Genomic DNA, 20,917 nt, shown 5'->3' on the forward strand with positions numbered 1-20,917 from the left:
AAATGTAAACAGATCAAGTTTATTCATATATTCACTAACTATTGAATGTCTACTATGCTCGAGGCTCTGCAATAAGAAAGCAGAACTAACAGAAGTCTCCACCCTATAGGAGTCCGAAGTCCCAGGGAAGAGAGGTAAGTCAATGCAGGTAAGCACAAGGTGCTACGGGAGAATGGAGAACTGCATCTGACCTGGCAAGAAGTGTTCCTGGAAGGGGCAATACCTAAGGCGTACAGTGAAAAATAATTAAAATGAAATGTAGAGGGTAAAAAAAGGCATTTCCAGTGCAAAAGAGGCTTGACAGGACATGTCTAAGGAATCTATAAGTAGCTCAGTATGGTAAGAAGGGCTAGAAATTAGGCTGGATATCTGGGTGGAGACCAGGAAATATAAGGCCTAGGCATCTAGACAAAAGCATTTGAATCTTAGAAGCACAGGAGAAATACTAAGGTTAGACAAATGAAAAACCCTTGGCTCTAAGACAGACAGTTTTAATAGCAGTGTGGAATTTTAGGGAAGAAATGAGAGCAATTAGGAGGCTAGTACAGTAAATTAAGCAAAGTAAGACCTTCGGTAGAATCCTATTGTAACTAAGGAAATTAAGTTGAGAAAAAAATAAAAAGATAAAGATGCATCATCAGCACTTGCTGACTAACTAGGTATGAGAAGAAATGATGATACCATGGTTTCTGCATAAGTAACAGGATAGATGATGGTTATCATTCAATAACAGGGAATGGAAGTCAAGAAAAAAGTATTGGGGAAAATGATGCACTGTTTTAGACATGTTAAGTCTGTTTAGATTATAGGACTAAGTTCTGGTACATGTAACATGAAAAAGTATATACACAGGTTATCAGCTGCAAAGTAGAAGGTTGGAAATAACCGAAATGCCCATGCATAGAATATTGACTACCTAATGTGTAAAAGAATGGGGAATAGCTCTATGAAAGGAAGGTGCAAAAGAGCATAGCATAGCATAACATAGCATAGCAGTATCACAGCAGTATGTTACCTTTTGTGTAAGAAAGAGGATAGAAGAATATATATCTGTATGTCCTTGTATCTTTAATAATGAACACAACTAAGAGAAGCCAAAAGCTAATGACAAGTAGAAAGGTAAGAAGGGAAATCAGACTTCTCAGTATACCTTCCAAGTAAAACCTCAAAGGTTTTAGCATTAATTTTTTCTGTACCTAAATCATATATTACTGTGACTATAAAATGGAGGTTTTTGAATTCTGAACCATGTTAATGTTTTATACATTCCAAAAGTAAAATTAAATCGACAAGGATGGGGGAGGGAAATAAAATTGAATAAAACAGAAATACAAAAATGTAACTGAAAATTACAGTGACAATTTTACCACAGGAGAAAAATGACATTTAAATAACTTTACACTGCAGTCTTAATGATGTATATGTAAGCATAACAAAAACTGCAAAGTTTAAACCACACTTAGTAGGTTTGTAGCTGCTGGTAGTACTGGTATTATATTTCTCAAACTATTATGCGTGTATTGTACAACCGAGCAAATAAGTAACTTTACTGATGTTGCTACCAAGCTTTTCACTGTGGAAAAACAGAGATACAAATATGGATTGAGAGAAGAAAAGCCCTATGGAACTGGACTGGAATTAGGGATATCAATTTGAAGCCATGATTTAAAAACAAAAACTTCCTTGCTCTATCCACTGAAAGAGTGGATACCTTAGTAGTAAGGAGCATAGCTGGCACCTAGATCTTGGTTTCTCCACCAAAAGAAACCAGGGTTCCTTAGAGAAAAAGATCATTCTAAACCAGGGTAAGGGAAAGTGCAAGGTAAATCTGGAGCACTCTATTATACCAGGAAGTACTAAAAAACTGACAAGGATATGTCAAAAGGACATAGAACCCATCTTAACAGAGAGCTCTCTAGCAAAATTTGAGACAATTTGAGAACCAAAATGAATAATGAAATGGTAAAACACTGAAAATAAAAAGTCCATATTGACTCTTAAAAATTAAATTTAGGGGCGCCTGGGTGGCTCAGTCGGTTAAGCGGCCGACTTCGGCTCAGGTCATGATCTCGCGGTCCGTGGGTTTGAGCCCGCGTCAGGCTCTGTGCTGACAGCTCGGAGCCTGGAGCCTGTTTCAGATTCTGTGTCTCCCTCTCTCTGACCCTCCCCCATTCATGCTCTGTCTCTCTCTGTCTCAAAAATAAGTAAACTTTAAAAAAAAAAAAAAATTAAATTTAAAAATGTATATAAGGGGCACTAAGGAATCTACTCCTGAAATCACTGTTGCACTATATGCTAATTTGGATGTAAATTTAAAAAAATAAAAAATAAAATTAAAAAAAATTTTTTTAAGTATGAAAAATTCTTTCTAGAAGAATGACAATATAGAAACAATATAATAAAAATAGAAAAGTCTCCATTTTGTAATCACCCTAGTAATATTTGATTTGGGTAAGAAACAAAGGATGATAAAAACCACTAGATAAAAGATTATTAGGATGGGGTGCCTGGCTGGCTTGGTTGGTGGAGTGTGCAGCTCTTGGTCATGAGTTTGAGTCCCAGGTTGGGCATAGAGATTACTTTAAAAAAAAAATTATTAGAATAGACTATTCATATCGCTAAATATTAAAAACAGTATTAGAATAAACTATTCATATCCCTAAATACTATACCATAGATGCTTATTAATTTAGGGGTGCCTGGGTGGCTCAATCAATTAAGTGTCCAACTTCAGCTCAGGTCCCGATCTCATGGTTTGTGGGTTTGAGCCTCGCGTCGGGCTCTGTGCTGACAGCCCAGAGCCTAGAGCCTGCTTCGGATTCTGTGTGTGTCTCTCTCTCCGCCCTTCCCCTACTTGAGCTCTGTCTCTCTCTCTCTCTCTCTCAAAAATAAAAAAACATTAAAAAAAAATTTTTTTTAGTAAATAATTTCAAAGGGAAGAGGGTACCTGTACTATGGCAAGCCTGTCAGACACTACCTTAACCAAGTGATCAAACTCAATTTCACCAAATAACAGAATAGAGCATAATGTACTTCCTGAGCCCATGCACTGAGGACATAATACTCCTACAAAAAATATTTAACCTAAGTTTAAAATGTACATGTTTTTATAAGTAAACAAGGAAATATATCCAAATTAAGGGATACTGTGTAAAACAACTGACCTGAGCTCTTACATATGAAAACGCCCTTACTCTTAAGAGATACAGGGGCACCTGCGTGGCTTAGTCAGTAAAACATCTGACTCTTAATTTTGGCTCAGTTCCCATGGTTCATGAGATAGAGTCCCACATCGGGCTGACAGCACGAAGCCTGCTTGGGATTCCCTCCCTCCCTCTCTCTCTCTCTCTCTCTCTCTCTCTCTGCCCCTCCCCTCACACTCCCTCTCTCTCAAAATAAACTTAAAAACCAAAGAAAGAGAGAGAGATTAAAGAAAATAAAGGTGAAACACCATGATGGCTAGAATTAACTTTCAAATTGTACAGCAAAAAAATAAAAATTCTGAATATACATAAATACACATATACATGGAAGGGATGAAGAAAGTGGGGGTAGACAAAATATGGCAAACTTAATTGGTGTTCACTGTACTATTCTAGCAACTCTTTGGAAAGTTTGAAAAATTTTAAAGATACATTATTTCTTAACTGCTCAGGAGGTTTGAGGGTTTTTTTTAAGTTTATTTATTTTGATAGCAAGAGAGATGGGGGGGTGGGGAGGGGAGGAGCAGTAAGGCAGAGAGAGAATCCTGCCAACAGGCTCTGCACTGACAGAGGCTTGAACTCATGAACCATGAGATCATGACCTGAGCCAAAACCAAGAGTCGGATGCTTAACCGACTGAGCCACCCAGGCCTCCCAGTTTGAATTTTTTAAATAAGAAATTCTGAGAAAGTCTGAGAAGCAAAAGACTAAGAGATAAGATGAAAAATTAGTAAAGTAGAATCACAGAAGTCAAGGAAAGAGAGTTTCAAAATGCTGTGGTCAATAGCTTCAATACAACAGAGAGCTAAATTAAAGATGAATTAAATAAAGAAAGACCACTAGATTCAGCCATTAGATTAGTGGTGACTTAGGGAACAAGACTTTCATTCAAATAGTAGAGTCATTAAGTCAAAGTATAGTAAGTAAAAACAAACAAACAAACAAAAAACAATAAAACATGACTTCTCAAGAAATTCAGGTATGAAAGGCGAAGAGGGTGGAAGCTATAGAGAGACTTTGTATGATCGAAGGATTTGTTTTACTAAACATGGCAAAGACATAAATATATTTAAACAAAGAAAGAAGATAGGATAGAGGATGGAAAGAGAGAAAGAAGTGCCCATACAGGCAAAAAGGGATGAGATCCAAAACATAAAGAATGGGCTTAACCTTGGAAAGAAGGAAGAATACATTTCCCACTAACACTGGAAAGAAGGAAGTAAAGACAGGTGAAAGTGCAGATTAATATGGTATTAGGGGTAGGGATCAGAACAGGAAGTAAAAGGAAATCACGTGACAGCCTCAAATAAAAAGAGAGGCAGTCTATTAAAAGAGGAAAGAGGGACTGATAGCAAAGTTGTAGAGAATGGAAGGAGTTGTCTAAGGACATGTAAAAAATAGTTGGTGAGTACTGGGGGTCCAAATAGGTTGGGGACTATGAATTTGTTTCAGCAGCAACCTACAAGTTTGTGTGATTTTTGCCAGCAATGTTCCAGCAGCTGACATACAGGAATAAAAGAGCATTAACAATGATATTGATTAAGATTAGGACTTTCCTAAACATAAGGTCAATGGGGCTAGCAAGTGACTGAAATGGCAGATTATGCTGATTAGGCTGGATTCAAAACAAAGTGAAATAAGAAGGGGCTTAAGAACTTCAGGAAAAAAACAAAAACATCAAAGGACTAAAAGGTTTAGGGTCAAAGACCATGCATTGTGGGAATAAAGAAGAAAGTTATTGTTCTTTTATAACCCAATACTTCAGAGATGAAGAATACAGTCATGGAGACTGGTAAAGTGGAATGGAGGTGAAACCTGATGGAGTTAAGATCAAGGAATTAGAAGGCCAAGCTATGGATTACTTACTTAATACAAGGACAATGAAGACATCCAGGATGACAAGGCTTAGGAGTGAAGAAAAAAATGATAAAAGGTGAGAGAGGCTCCAACCCCAAAGTAGAAAGGATTTTGACCACAGTATAGAAGAGAAATGGTAACAATAAGCTTATCAGTTTTTCCCTTGAATTATATAGTAAGCAGACAGGCAGAGACTACATCTGCCTCAAACACTAAATCCTAGTTTCTAGCATAATGCCTGGCACACTGCTGGTTTTCAATTGATTCAATAAAAGAAAGAATGGAAGAAATATGACCAATCTGTGAACCACAAGCCTTTAACCAAAGGGTCTAAAATTTACAGTGTGGCCTGAACTAATGCCATAGGCAATAGTATTTTGCTTCCAGGATACATTTTTGTTGCAACTGGTAAGAAAGGGAAATAGTCTTTTCCTCAACATTCCACCATAAGAAAATACCCAAATGGTACCATTCCTGTAAAAAAATCCCAAGATAATTGATAAATTCAGACAGACTGTCCAAATGCACCCCTCATTTAAGATAAAAGACACCTGGTTCTACTTTGATTTCATCTTCAAGGAGGGAAAAAGAGATGTTCTTACCACATACTGAGTTCAAGAGCATTAGTATGCTCTGCTTCCAGGATAATAAAGTCAGAATAAAGAAACTCAAAGGCAGCATACAGTCATCTTAGCTAGTCAGGAATCAAAATTATGGACTTAATCCTAGCAACCTCTTTCATTATTTACCCTGTGAGCTTATTTTCAGGGGCAACAAGGGGGAAAAAATGAGACAATATCTGATTCTATAGCCAGGCTTAGGGAAAGAAAAACCCTGAGAGTAGGAGGGAATGCTAAGCAAAAGGAGAGGCAAACAAGTTAGGTTTTAGAAGCCTGGGCCCAAAAAGGAGGTCCGACATTTAGCAATAATTAAATCTATGGATTTCCCAATACATTGCACCCATCCACCATCAGTAGAAAAAAACAACATCCTCTTCTTTTCATTAAAGATACCCATGCCAGAAACATACTTCACTCAAGATAGAATTAGGACTAATTATGGTCAGCCCTGATTATAAAATATATCAAAAGGAATAAATTAACCTAAGAATCTTGACCAGTACTTCTTTCAACATTCCGAGAACAAGCATTACTACACTATCTCCAATTCTATATCTAACAGGTTTTACAGATCAATAATTAATCTAAAATGTTTCCAATAGGAAAGCCAGACAGTACATTAATTCTGACTTATTGATACAGAAACTGATGTTCAGAATATCTAAATTGCTGGAGCACCTGGTTGCCTCTGTCAGTTAAGCATCCAACTCTTGATTTCAGTTCAGGTCACAATCTCACAGTTTGTGGGATCGAGCCCCAATGACAGCACAGAGCCTGCTTGGGATTCTCTTTCTCCCCAGAGAGAGAGGGATTCTCTCCTCTCTGTCCCTGCCCTGCTCATACACGTATGCACGCGCCTTCTCTCAAAATAAATAAAACATTAAAAAAAAAAAAAAAGAGTATCTAAATTGGTTCTTTAAGACAATCAGTGGGGAAGGGGGGTGGAGCACCTGGGTGGCCTAGTCGGTTAAGGGTCAGACGTCAGCTCAGGTCATGATCTCACTCACTGCTGGTGAGTTTGAGCCCCGAGTTGGGCTCTGTGCTGACAGCTCAGAGCCTGGAGCCTGCTTCAGATTCTGTCTCCGTCTCTCTCTGTCCCTCCCCCAATCTCTCTCTCTCTCTCTCTCTCTCTCAAATATAAACAAACATTGAAAAAAAAAAAGAAAGAAAAAAAAAAAAAAAGACAATCACCAGAAGCACCTGGCTGGCTCAGTTGGAAGAGTATGGGACTCTTGATCTTGGGGTCATGAATGCAAGCCCCATGTTATATAGAGATTATTTAAATAAACAAACAAACTTAAAAAAAAAAAAAGACAATCACCAATAAAGTTGTGGTCATAACATTTGTTCCTCACCTTGTAAAGTAAAGTCATGCATACCGCTTAAGTAAAAATCAGGAAGAAGATAAAGGTCAAAGTATTACAAACGCTGTAATTTTTGTTAAAAGTCATTTTGACTGTCTTTTAATAGTTTTCTACTAAGACTTGTTTTAAGACAGTACGATCTTTTCAGAAATCAGTCCCAAACAAAAAGAACAAGAAACCAAACACACATAATCCTTTTTCAATAAAACTAGGAAATGCACCTAACTCCACACCTCAAAAGGTGAAAACAGAGCAGGATAAAGCAATAATGACTTAGTAGAGTAGGGTATTATCAAGCCTAAATGCCTGCACAAAGAAATAACTCAAAAGAAGTTGATTCCATCCATATAACCCTAACAGGTTCAAAAATCAGAGACAAAAATAAAAAGCAAGAAGGAAAAAAAAAAAAAAAAGAATCATTAGAAACTACAGAAGATGGAGGACCAAAAACAGGTAGATTGCTACCACTTGGAAAGGTGTACTCTCCAGAAAAAGTGAAGGATCAGAGTGAAGTGCTAAAGTAAAAACTTGACTTCAGTGAAAGTTTGCATGCTGACAAGGTAAGATCTCCATCTCTTCTCTCTCATCCAGCTCCAGGATGCTTTTTCTAGGCAAAAGAATAGAGGATCTGTCTCAGTACCAACTGACCTACAGACAAATATTTAGAGGTTCTCAGTCAGTTGCCAGCCAACTACACGACTATCCTACACAGATGGAACTTCTGATCAGCTTCTCAGAGTTCTATTCTTAAATATGAACCATCAGTGAAGAACACCAGACATCTAAAGAAGGCCTTTGATATGGAAGAAAAAGACTAAATCAAACTGAAAGAAAACAGAAACTTAGAAAAGAGATACAATACATAGAACAAAAGAACATTTCAAAGAATTATCATTAATACCTTCAGAGGAATAAGAAAAAATACTCTGCTTATTAAAAAAGGATGCTATAAAAAGAAAAAACAGAGCTCTGGGGAACCACAAACATGATAGCTTAAAAAAAATCAGTAAAAGGATTAGAAAATAAATTTCTAGAAAAATCTCAGAAAGTAAACAAAAAGACAAAGAAATGGAAAAGATAAGAAAAACAGATGACGAGTTGAGGAGTTCCAACATCCAACTAACTATAAATCCAAGAAAATGGCAGAGGGGTAAATTATCGGAGACTATACAAGAAAATCCCTTAGGGCTAAAGGATTCAACTTTTAAGATTGAAAGAATAAAAATAAATAAAATAAGAAGGATCAAAAGCAAGATAATACATCACTGTAAAAAATTTAGAACAACAGAAATCAAAAGAAAATCTTAGATATCTTTAAGGAAAAATAGACCTCTACAGGAATAATGGGAATCAGTATGGCAAGGGACTCCTCAATAGAAACAGTCAAGGCTAGATGGAAATAAAGCAAAATCCTGGATGAAAATGATTTTCAACTTCAAAACCACACCCAATCAAACAACTGTAAGGGTATAAAGAGGGAAATTTTCAAATATGCAATATTTCCCCAAAATTTTACCTTCATGCACCCTCTCTCAGGAAGCCACTAGTAGATGGTCACCAAAGGAGGGAACAATGGCATAAACTAAGAAAAAGGAAGATATGGGATCCAGGAAACAAAGAATCCAACACTGACAGTGCCAAGGGGAATCCAAGGATTTGATCCAAGTCCAGTAACAGCAGCTATGCCTAGAGAGCTACCAATATAGACAGGAACAGGGGAACAGAAGATTCTGATGGAATATCTACAGGAAAATAAATGGAACTGACAGACTACCTAATAAGTGGGACCATAGAACACTGGCTTGAACAGAGTTATTGGAAGGTATAGAAGACAACAGTAGACTCAGAAAAAATGAAGCAAATAAGAGGATGGGAAGAAGAAGTGAATGAGTGGAAGTCAATACACAATTCTAAAACTGAAGTGATAGCAGAATATGCTTATTACTTAGAAATATGGAGACCAGAACAAAGAGCCAAGAGAGTTACCTCAGAGGAAAATTAAGAGCTCTCCTTTCCACCCTCACCAAGCAGAAATAAAACAGGAATAACAATAATGAAACATATCTTATATTCTACGAGGACTTATTGTGTTAGAATTACATTTTCTTGACTAAGAATTTTAGGCCAAAATGTGGGTTTTATAGCAATTAAGAATAAAGTTGGTGGGGGGAGGGGGGAACTCCTGCCTGGCTCAGTTGATGGAGCACGCAACTCTTGATCTCAGGGTCATGGAGTTCAACACCCACATTGGCTGTGGAGCATACTTTAAATTAAAAAAAAAAAAAAAAAAAAAAAAGAGAGAGAGACAACAAAGATGGGGGTAGGGGAGAGAGGAGGGAAGGAATCACCTTTTTAAGCACCTTCATGGCAAATATTTTCCCAGTATTTGCTCCTGTTACTTTCCGTACTTGAAAAACCTGGATAAAAAATACAAGTGTTTCTGTGTTATTAAAAGCTAAACTATGCTAGCCACACTCCCTTAATTCCTATTTATAGGAAACAAACAATACAATAGTTTATATTCTTATAAAAATTAGTAACACAAACACACAAAAATGAGCTGAAAGAACAGATTGTATTAAAGATTTAGTAGTGAAATCTCCTCCACAACATGGGGCCGTCCTATTTGGTCTGCTGACATCTGGTGGCAAAGCTGGTCAGTGACCATCCAATGATGAGCACTCTATATAACTTCATACATAAAATCCAAGTTTGCAGAAGCATAATACCAAAATTAAAAATTATAAAATATCTTATAAATTTCTTCCAGGAATGTCTCTGTCCTTGCTTCACATAAAACTTTAATAATAGTTGACAGGAATTACCATTTACCTATTTCTTAACTATATAGCTATATAAAACATCATCATGCAATACCTGAAATGATATGAGACTCTAAGTGCATGTGTTGCACATTCAAGATAATTAGAACACATTAGAATGTGTCCTTAAGCCTAAGAATAAACTACAAATGTCATGCTATGAAAAAATTAACCTACACAACAGCATAAATAGTTCTTAAACTTAATCCTAACTACTAAAATGGTATCCAAATTCTATCTTTTGATAGAGAATACCTAGGTATAAATTTTCTTGAGCAGAACATGCAAAGGTTAAGGTCATTTATTAGAAAGCCTTGAGCAGAACTATGAAACTAAGAAGTTCTCTTCATTTTTCTTCTCCCTTCTTATATTCTTCAGCTTCCCTAACTATTGCTCCAAATACTGCAAGTCAAAGAACACCAATTCAGATTTAGGTCTCAGTAACAGATAACAATTTAATGTGCCATGCCTGTTGAAAGGAGTGGTTTTTAAGAGGATACTTACAGGGGATACCATTTAACCAAAGGAAGGAAGGAATCTTCTAATAATAGACTTTGCGTGGCATAATTGCCTATTTATTTATGCAACAAATATCGACTGAATGCCTGTTATGTGTCAGTCTTTTATGTGTATGGTGGTAGGAAGAGAACTTCTTTACATCCCTCAAATAAAATCATGTGAAGTGATCATACCCTCTGCTGACAGCTAGCAAACAAAGATTGAAGAGGACTACTGAACCAGGGCATAACAATTAATCTTCCAAAGACAGACAACAGCTCATTTCAAAAATACTTCCTACCTTTCCATAGCCCCCTTTACCAAGTACCCGAAGTAGCTCGAAACATTCTGGTCTGATTTTTTCTGGCCCTCTGTTCACACTAGTTTCCGAAATTTCAAATTTCTCACAATGTTCCATGCCACTGGGGAGAAAAGCAAAATCAAAAGTAAATTCTCAACAAGTTAAATTGTCTTTAATATACTGTAATTGTAATCCAAAGAAGTAAAAAGGAGAAGGCATATAACAGCAAATTTACTACCTGTGCTCTGTAAACTAATGATTCAGTGACATAGTAGGTCAAGATTACGATGGATTGATAACTGTATATCTATTTGTTTACAGAACGTGCTATTATTTATTTTTGTAAGCATTAAGCATCCTCAAACTAAGATAAATTAGAACAAGTTTATTATATTGACAAAGGAAAAAAGTCTTCTGGTTATTCTTATTTAGTTCATTCAAAATGTCCATGAGATTTAGGTATTATTCAACTTTATTTGGAAACTTCAGAAAATCTGGGAACTTTCTAAAAGTACCCAATTAGCTCAAGTCTCTTTGCTACAGAAAAATTCTTGCTAATAAAATGTATCCATGCATCTTTCCATATCTACTATTAGCTTGATTTAAAGACTCCAACACTGGCATTTATTTTGTCACTTAAATGCTTTTTACATGAGTGATCTCAGTCTCCCCTCCAACCTATGGTTTTTACTTAAGGATGGGTACAGAGCAGATTAATCTGTTCTGTATTAACCACAGTCACCTAAAAGAACTTGTCTAAAATGACTTCTGAGATTACACAAATCATTTTATAAATGATGTATTACAAGCAAAATAAGAGCATTTGACTTTGGAAGACATTTCTAAAAATTTGATTTTTTAGTAAGAAAAAAAAACTCTATTGAACTAATAATAATTCCTAACCCACTCAGACTCATATTCAGTATACTGTAAGTCGGAATGAATACCTTTTCCTCAAAATCTATATATGATCTCAAAACACTAGATATGTTACTATATTGGTGCTAAACTCAATAAACCAAGTGCACGTGTGTGTGTATATATATATCTATATATACATGACTAGATAATTAAGAACAGGTTATTGCAATCACAGGATGGTTACAAACCAGAGCTGATAAAATCTACTTGTAAGAAAGGCAGCACGAGAAAATCTTTTCACATAAACTTACAGTTCATATGGTCCAACTCCCCCATGGTCCATGCTTTCATTTAACTGACCCTGAAAAATATGTTAAAGTTTTAAAAATAAATTATCTCATAAACATAAAATCAAAATACTTAACGCTTCAGGGGTGCCTGGGTGGCTCAGTCAGTTGAGTGTCTGACTTCAGCTCAGGTCATGATCTCACAGCTTATGGGTTCGAGCCCCATGTAGGGGTCTGTGCTGACAGCTCAGAGCCTGGAGCCTGCTTCGGAGTCTGTGTCTCTGTCTCTCTGCCCCTCCCTGCTCACATTCTATCTCTCTCTCTCTCTCTCTCTCACAAAATATAAATAAACATTAAAAAAAATTAAAAAAAAAAAAACTTAACGCTTCACCCTACTACTAAAGAAGAATTAATGAAATAAACCAGCTTAAAAATTCTCAGTACTTTAATAACAGGCAAATGTGATGAATAAAATACGGTTCACAAGAATATGGGGACTTCACTTTTAATTTTCTATGACAACTAAGCTACAGATGCTACTTATCAATGATCTACAAACAAAACCAGGTGATTGTTCCTTTAAAAATTACATTTATTGGGGCACCTGGGTGGCTCAGTCCATTGGGCATCCAACTTCAGTTCAGGTCATGATCTCACAGTCTAGGAGTTCAAGCCCCACACTGGGCTCTGTGCTGACAGCTCAGAGCCTGAAACCTAGTTCAGATTCTGTCTCCCTCTCTCTCTGCCCTCCCCAGCTTACACTCTGTCTCTTCTCTCTCTCTCTCAAAAATCAATAAACATTAAAATTTTTTTTAAAAAATACATTTATTCAGAGGCGCTTGGTGGCTCATTTGGTTAAGCGTCTGACTCTTGATTTCAGCTCTGGTCGTGAGCTTACGGTTCTTGAGTTCAAGTCCCACATCAGGCTCCATGCTGACAGTGCGGAGCCTGCCTGGGATTCTCTTCCTCCCTCTCTCTCTGCCCCTCCCCAGCTCCTGCTCTCTCTCATGCACACAAGCTCGCTCACACTCTCTCTCAAAATAAATAAACTTAAAAAAATTATTTATTCAAAAAATACATTTTGTGTATTATAAAACTAAAGCACCACATTCTGAGTTACTAGATCAAACAATTTACACCAAGTGGTACTCTGATATGCTTCTGAAGCACAAAAACTAACACAATGTTATAAGCCTTATGTAACTACAACCTAACTAAGCCTAAGGCAACCACAACCAGTCCACAATATTGTAGTGTATGATGTGGCTGACCAAAGCAAAGTAATTAAGCACTACCCTCAAATTGTCAGGAGTCATGTTGGCCAAATATTCATTCTAACCATAGTATAAAGGGATGCAAAATTTAACTAACCTTCTGTACACTAACAATGAACAATTCAAAAATGAAATTAAGATAACTCTATTCAGGGGCACCTGGGTGGCTCAGTCAGATAAGCATCCGACTTGGGCTCACGTCATGATCTCGTGGTTCATGAGTTCAAGCCCCATGCTGGGCTCTGTGCTGACAGCTCAGAGCCTGGAGCCTGCTTTGGATTCTGTGTCTCCTTCTCTCTCTCTGCCCCTCCCCTGCTCATGCTCTGTCTCTCTTTCTCAAAAATGAATAAACTTAAAAAAAAAATTTTTTACTAAAAGATAACTCTTCAGAATAGTCAAGAATAAAATAGCATCAATTAGAAAAAATTTATCAAAAGAAGTGTAAGACTTGTACATTTGATAACTACAAAGCATTGCTGAAAAAAATTAAAGAAGGGAGCCTGGGTGGCTCAGTCAGTTAGGCGTCCAAATCTTGATCTCAGGGCCATGACTTCAAGCCCTATGTTGGGCTCCATGCTGGACGTGGAGGCTACTTAAAAAAAAAAAAAAATTAAATACCTAACTAAATCAAAAGACACTCCATGTTCATGGATCTGATGACTTAATATTGTTTAAGATAGTTCTACTAACCAAACTGGTCTACAAATTCAACTCAATACTATCAAAATCCCAGGTTCCTTTCTTACAGAAATTAACAAGCTGATCCTAAAATTCATACAGAAATGCAAAGGACCCAAAGTAGCCAAAACAATCTTGAAAAAAGGAGAACAAACTGGAGAGCTGACATTTCCTGATTTTAAAATGTACTACAAGGGTGCCTGGGTGGCTCAGCCAGTTGAGTGTCCAACTTCAGCTGAGATCATGGTCTCACAGCTCATGGGTTCGAGCTCTGAGTCAGGCTCTGTGCTGACAGCTCAAACACTGGAGCTGTTTTCAGATTCTGTGTCTCCCTCTCTCTCTGCCCCTACCCCCACGCACGTGCTCTCTCTCTCCCCCTCCCTCCCTCAAAAATAAATAAACAAAAAACAAAATGTACTACAAAGCACAGCACCTAAGACAATGTGGTACTGAGATAAGGACAGATATATAAATCAATAAAATAGAATTCAGAGCCCAGAAATAAACTCTTACATCTATGGTCAACCAATTTTTTACAAAGATGCCAAAAAAATTCAATAGAAAAGGGACAGTCTTGCAATAAATGGTACTGGGACATTTGGATATCCACATGAGAAAAAATTACTTTGGACCCCTACTTCACACCATACTTCCCCATACTAAAAAGTTAACTGAAAATTGATCACAGGTCTAAATGTAAGAGCTAGAACTATAAAACTCTTAAAAGACACCTAGGATGGAATGAATCTTCATAATCTTGGGGTAGGAGATGATTTCTTAAGACACATCACCAAAAGCACAAACAATTAAAGAAAAAAATCAATAAATCGGACTTATTCAAAATTTAAAGCTTTTGCACTTCAAAAGGCAAAACCCACAGAATAAGAATATATGAAGGGGCACTTGGGTGGCTCAGTCCATTAAGTGTCTGACTTGATTTCAGCACAGATTATGATCTCACAGCTGGCCCCGTGTCAGGCCTTGAGCTGACAGTGCAGAGCCTGCTTAGGATTCTCTCTCTCCCTCCCTCTCTCTGCCCACCTCCCTGCATGCGTGTGTACATGAGTGCTTGCTCTCAAAATAAATATTTTATTATTTTTTTAATGTTTATTCCATTTTTGAGAGACAGAGAGAGAGCAGGGGAGGAGCAGAGAAAGAGAGCGAGAGCGAGAGCAAGAGAGAGAGAGAGAGAGAGAGAGAGACATAGAATCTGAAGCAGGCTCCAGGCTTCCAGCTGTCAGCACAGAGCCTGACGTGGGGCTCGAACCCATGAACTGTGAGATCATGATCAGTGAGCCAAAGTCAGACACTCAAACAATTGAGACACCCAGGTGCCCCATAAATAAACATTTTTTAAAAAGAATATATGAAAACTTCTGTAACTCAAAATTTAAAACAACCTAATTCAAAAAAAATCATTTAGAATTTGCATAGGTATATCTCCAAAGAAGATACACAAATGGTCAATAAGCACATGAAAAGATGTTCAACATCATCTGCCATTAAAGAAATGCAAATGTAAACCAAAATTATGTTGAAATACCCCTTCATATCCACTAGGATGGCTATAATTAAAAAGACAGAAAAACAAATTTGGCAAGGAAGTAGAGAAACTTGAACACTTGTACACTGCTGGTGGGGAATGTAAAATGGTACAACCACCTAAATAGTTTGGCAGTTTAGGGGTGCCGGAGTGGCTCAGTTGGTTAAGCAACCGACTCTTGATTTTGGCTCAGGTCATGATCTCATGGTAGTGAGAATGAGCCACGTGTCAGGCTCTGTGCTAACAGCGCAGAGTCTGCTTGGGATTCTCTCTCCTTCACTCTGTCCTTCCCCCAGGTGCAAGTGTGGTCTCTCTCTAAATAAATAAACTTTAAAAAAGTTTGGCAGTTTCTTCAAAAATTAAACATAGACTTACCATACGACACAGCCAATCTACTCCTAGGTATCCATCAATAAAAATAAAAATACATGTTCCACAAAGACTTGGGCACAACTGTTCATAGCAGCACTATTCGCAACAGCCAAAAAATGGGAACAACTCCAATGAACACCAACTGGTGAAGTGATAAATAAAATGTGCTTGATACATACAATGGAATACTGTTTGGCCGTACGTATATATATACTATGACATGGATGATTTTTAAAAACATTAAGTGAAAGAAGCCAGACACAAAACTCTACATACTGTATGATTCCATTTATACAGAATGTCCAGAAAAGGCAAATTTATAGAGATGGGAAATAGACCAGTGGTTGCCTAGGGACAGAGGTGGCAATAAGGAGTGACTAGTTTCTTTCAAGGGTGATAGAAAAAATGTTCTAAAACTAAATTGTGTGATAGTTGTACAGTTCTGTAAATATACTAAAAGTCACAGAATTGTTATAAAAATAACTTTGCAGAATTCAGTTATTAATATTATAAAACATAGCTTTAAAATGAGTATTCTTGAATATAGTCTGGTTATGAGTCTTTCAATATATACAAAAGGGCATAACCTAATTGGGCTCTCAAAAATGCTAAGTTTTTGTAAATGTTGAATCACTAAATTGTACACCTAAAACTAGTATTACACTGTAGGTTAACTAACTGGAATTAAAATAAAAACTTTTAAAAAATGGTAAGATTTGAAGTTTTTATTTATAATTTTAGAACAATTCAAAAAATATTTAAGTGAACACATCTTTCTTCAAAGGTACCAGTCAGTACAAACTACACATAGAAAACTGATAGTATTCTTAAACAAGGGATGTTTAAATGCCCCCTAAACCGCAAATTTCAGTGGAAATTTGCTCATGGTGTGAGCAAGTCAGAATGAAGTCTAACACTAGGAATGTATGTTTCAATATTCAACTGAGGCAAATGGATAGGTCAGTATCAAGGGAAAAAAATTCTTGCAGTTTCAACTTGATAGTTTCTTCTTGGGGGGGAAGGGTAGGGGTAGTTATGCTTAAAGGTTTTTTGGTTGTTGTGTTTTTTGTTTTTGTTTTGGTTTTTTTTTTTTTTTTTTGGTCTCTGGTACTTCACATAATCACCCACGATGGCTTCACTTTAAAGACAAAAGACTAACTTCTCTCACATGTGATAAAACTGGTAATATATAATTGTTTTTACTTTAATGTTAGTTTTACTTAATTTTAAATTAAAGACCACAGAGTAGTTAACACTAAACCATGACTTTGAAGCCACCTAGAAGGATATGCCCTGTGGCTATGTTTCATTTCCGGAGCCAGCCAGGCCTGTATTACCACCTGCATCTGTGTTTATAACTTCCTACCGTTACCTTCTGGAGAAGTATTTGAGGCACAATGCTTTTCTGCTACTCAACATTACCTTTAGAAAAGTCTTGTATCAGAAGTATCAGGTTAACACTATGTAATATTTACTGACAACTCTCTTTCATAGGAAACTCTTTAGATTTTTTTAAGCTTTATGACCCATCCAATGCTTTTTTTGTGTGCCACTATGATTGACAAAGTGAATCCTGCTCATCTAAGGTACATGATTCAAACCAGACCACCAGAATATTTCCACAGTTTTAAATTAAAATTGTATATAAATTCAAGTTAATATGCCTAAAATCCCAATGAAAACGAGCACATTTTATAAAAATGTAAATAAATTGTAACAGAATGGGTGAAATATCCTCAATCCAGTTATTCATTATAGTGTTTATCCACTTGCTTGTTTGTTCACAAACATTTCCTTATAAAATAAGATTCAGTCATTAAAATGAGTTGGAAGAAAAGGAATAAACCTTGCTCAAAATCTTCAGCTACTTAAAAGTGCTCCATGGGACTCCCGGGTGGCTCGGTCAGTTAAGTGTCCAACTCTTGATCTTGGGTCAGGTCATGATCTCATGGTTCCTGAGATAGAGCCCTGTGTCAGGCTCCACGGTGTCAGTGCAGGACCTGCTTGGGTTTCTCTCTCTCCCTCTCCTTCTGCTCTTCCCAAAATCATATGCATGCAAGTGTGCACTCTCTCTCAAAATAAATAAACATGAAAAAAATTTAGAAAAATAAAAATGCTTCATAGAACCTATTACAATGCAAGATAAGAACTGATGAGATGTTATTCTGTAATTTTTCATAGCTGCAAATATTTGCAATAACAGTTTGTTCTCAAAGCACTAAAAATTTTTTGCTCACTAAAAATCTGATATCCCAACCTGAAACTCATGCAGTCTCTGTGACTACTTCAAATTTTGAATTAGTAGAGTAAAAGTTAAGGATTAGACTTTTCTATTACTCTTTTAACTTTGTGTCTCCACAGAAACCTGTTGGAAACAGGTTTCCAACATTTTCATAACCTAATGAAAATCTCTAGAGGAAAACTTTCCCTTAGTTTCAACTCACTCTCTCCAAATTATACCATCACCAGTGAAAAACAGACAAACAAAAAAGACCCAAATCCACCTATCCTCCTCCCAAAAAACCCTCTCACCCACTGCTTTTTAACATAGTCCTTTGAGGTATTCAGAGTCTTTTTCTAGTTAGGTAACGGATATTCAGCTTTATCCATAAATGCATTCATTTACTCGCCTCATCCTTTACACGCTGAAGAAATTAACTATGCTGTGTAAATACATAGGTTTCCTAATACAAATTCACTGTAATACATCTAAAAAGGCATACATGTCTAAATAGGACCAATAATTTTAAAAAATACTACAATTTCAAAAATGCACCTCTAGTATAACTGCATTTATTAAGTCTTTAAGCATAGATGAGGATAAACTTCAATGTTTGGTTCCTTGGCAACGAGTAACACTGACAAGCTATATATCCATGAACCACCTAACTGCTTAATATGCCAGAATATTTTAAGAGGACAGTAGTTTATATACTTGATCTCACATAATCCTCATTTTACAGAAAAAAAAGTGTCAGAGAGCTTAAGCAATTTATTCTAGGTCACACAGTCAGTGACAAGGCCTGGAGGGATGTGAATTAACTTCTGACACACTGCAAAGAGGTACATTATGAAAAAGACTAGTAAATGCAATGAAGCCATGCAATGAAGCTTGCAAGCTGAAAGGAGTCAGAAGATACTACCAGTAGTTACCAATGTGGCCTTGTGTAACCACCTCTCTAGTTTATGCCTCAGTTTCCTTACTATGAAATGAAGAAGTGAGGCTACTGTGTTACGAACCAATGTTTTAAAAGTTTGTGTACTAAAGGTAGTAAATTCACAAATGGCCAGATTTTCTAAGAATCTAAACTTCTTTCATTTTTCAGAATTTGTAAATTTGGGGGAACCTGGATGGTTCAGTCAGTTAAGTGTCCCACTTTGGCTCAGGTCACGATCTCACAGTTTGTGGATTTGAGCCCCGTGTCAGGCTCTGCACTGACAGGTCAGAGCCTGGAGCCTGCTTTGGATTGTGTCTCCCTCTCTCTCTGCCCCTCCCCGACTCATGCTCATGTTCCCACAAGCTCTCTCTCTCTCTCTCTCAAAAATAAACATTAAAAAAAGGGGGGGGGGGTGCCTGGGTGGCTCAACTGGTTAAGCATCCAACTTCGGCTCAGGTCATGATCTCATGGTTCGTAGGTTCAAGTCCCACACTGGGCTCTGTGCTGACAGCTCAGAGCCTGGAGCCTGCTTCGGATTCTGTGTCTCCCTCTCTCTCTGCCCCTTCCATGCTCATGCTCTGTTTCTGTCTCAAAAATAAATAAAACATTTTTTAAAAATTAAAAAAAAAGCTAACTTTAACTCCATAGGCAAATATATTAAAAAGGACAACTTTCAATACCCACCTTATAAACTGTGTGATTTTTATTTAGACTCATATGATTATGAAAAGAACAATATATTTTAGCCCACTTAGTTTCTTAAGATGTTCAAAATTGTTTATGTATAACATCCCAGTGTTTTTGGCAACCAGTAAGGTACAACTTACTTTCCAGAAGAGGAAAATCAGGTGAAAAATAGGGAAGCCACTTACATAGTTAGAGCAAACATCTGACACCAGTGGTTAACTCATGTACTGATCTAGACAGTGGGATTTAGAATTTAAATTATCATGAGGTTATCACTGATGATCATTTTCCCAGAATAAGTGATTTAGCATGACAACAGTATTTTTGAACATCAAGTGCAATTTGTGATCTTTCAATAAATTTATCTTGAAAAAAAGAATGACATTACACAAAGAATAACAAACTAATAGGGTGCCTGGGTGGCTCTGTCAGTTAAGTAACCAGATTCTTGATTTCAGCTCAGGTCATGATCTAGCCATTTGAGTTTGAGCCCCCTGTCCAGCTCCAAGCTGACAGTGTGGAGCCTGCTTGGGATTCTCTCTCTCAAAATAAACTTAAAAACAAACAAACAATTAAGACAGCAAAGGTAAAAGCAAGCTATGCATTAGGAAAATTCTAAATTTAGTACCCTAAATTACAGCAAGGAAAGCCCTCACACCACCATTCACAAGTCTCAGTTCAAGCAATTTATTTTTGGCAAACCAAATCACAGCTGTCAACGCTGGGTTTTTTCCACCCCAAAATTACACGAAGTATTCTGAAAAAATGTAGACATCTTCAACTAGGGTAAAAGTTACAAATGCCGTGTGTCGTTAGAGATGCTTTAAAAAAAAAAGTCACACGGAAATGGGGGTGGGGGGTTAAAAAAAAAAGCAAACAGACAAACCCTGGAAGATGCAGCAGAGCCCCCTTGCTCCCGAAATAAAACTCCTGGTGGCTGTAACAGCAGCGGCAGCGCTACTCCCGACAGAAGTTTTCAGCTGTCACTTCTAACAGCTGAGCGCTTCCTAGGAGAGAGCGACAGGCCGAGAAGAGAGGTGGTTGTGGGAGGTCTCAAGATTTTAATACTTGAAATTTACAGTCGAAGGAAAACCCTTCCGCACTTCACCTGCACTTACGGGACACCCAGTAAGCGAACACCCCTTCCCCCCAACATGCGCTTACACCACTCGCGCCCCGCCACATTCAAGTTCAACAGCTCAAGGAATTGACCACGCGCCCTTTTCGTTCACTCCACAAACAGACTGCTCCGGGCTGCGCTGATTAGGAGCTATGGGCGCGACCTGCACCTGCGAGTCCTGGAACGGCCTCACACCTAGGGCCAGATCCACCCCGCCCGCTCCCCTGTCTCGTACAGCGCGGCGCCTGTGCTCCTCCAAGAGACTACTCGCG

The 20,917-nt window shown here is 37.3% G+C and overlaps 1 protein-coding gene across 9 annotated transcripts in view; it reads right to left on the reverse strand.

Moving 5' to 3' along the window:
* RPS6KB1 (ribosomal protein S6 kinase B1) overlaps nt 1-20,917 on the reverse strand; it is a 72,538-nt gene that overhangs the window by 51,275 nt on the left and 346 nt on the right. For 7 of the 9 annotated variants that reach the window (XM_043583876.1, XM_043583877.1, XM_043583872.1 and 4 more), the window contains exons 2-4: nt 11,838-11,887; nt 10,666-10,786; nt 9,393-9,461 (exon numbers count right to left, since the gene is read on the reverse strand). In XM_043583876.1, the coding sequence (XP_043439811.1) occupies nt 9,393-9,461; nt 10,666-10,786; nt 11,838-11,887 (240 nt within the window). Of the gene's footprint in view, nt 1-9,392; nt 9,462-10,665; nt 10,787-11,837; nt 11,888-20,411; nt 20,500-20,917 lie in introns of those variants that run through there. The other 2 variants (XM_043583875.1, XM_043583873.1) reach the window with 2 other exon arrangements.

This window comes from Prionailurus bengalensis, chromosome E1 (assembly GCF_016509475.1).
Source record: "Prionailurus bengalensis isolate Pbe53 chromosome E1, Fcat_Pben_1.1_paternal_pri, whole genome shotgun sequence".
Taxonomy (NCBI): domain Eukaryota; kingdom Metazoa; phylum Chordata; class Mammalia; order Carnivora; family Felidae; genus Prionailurus; species Prionailurus bengalensis.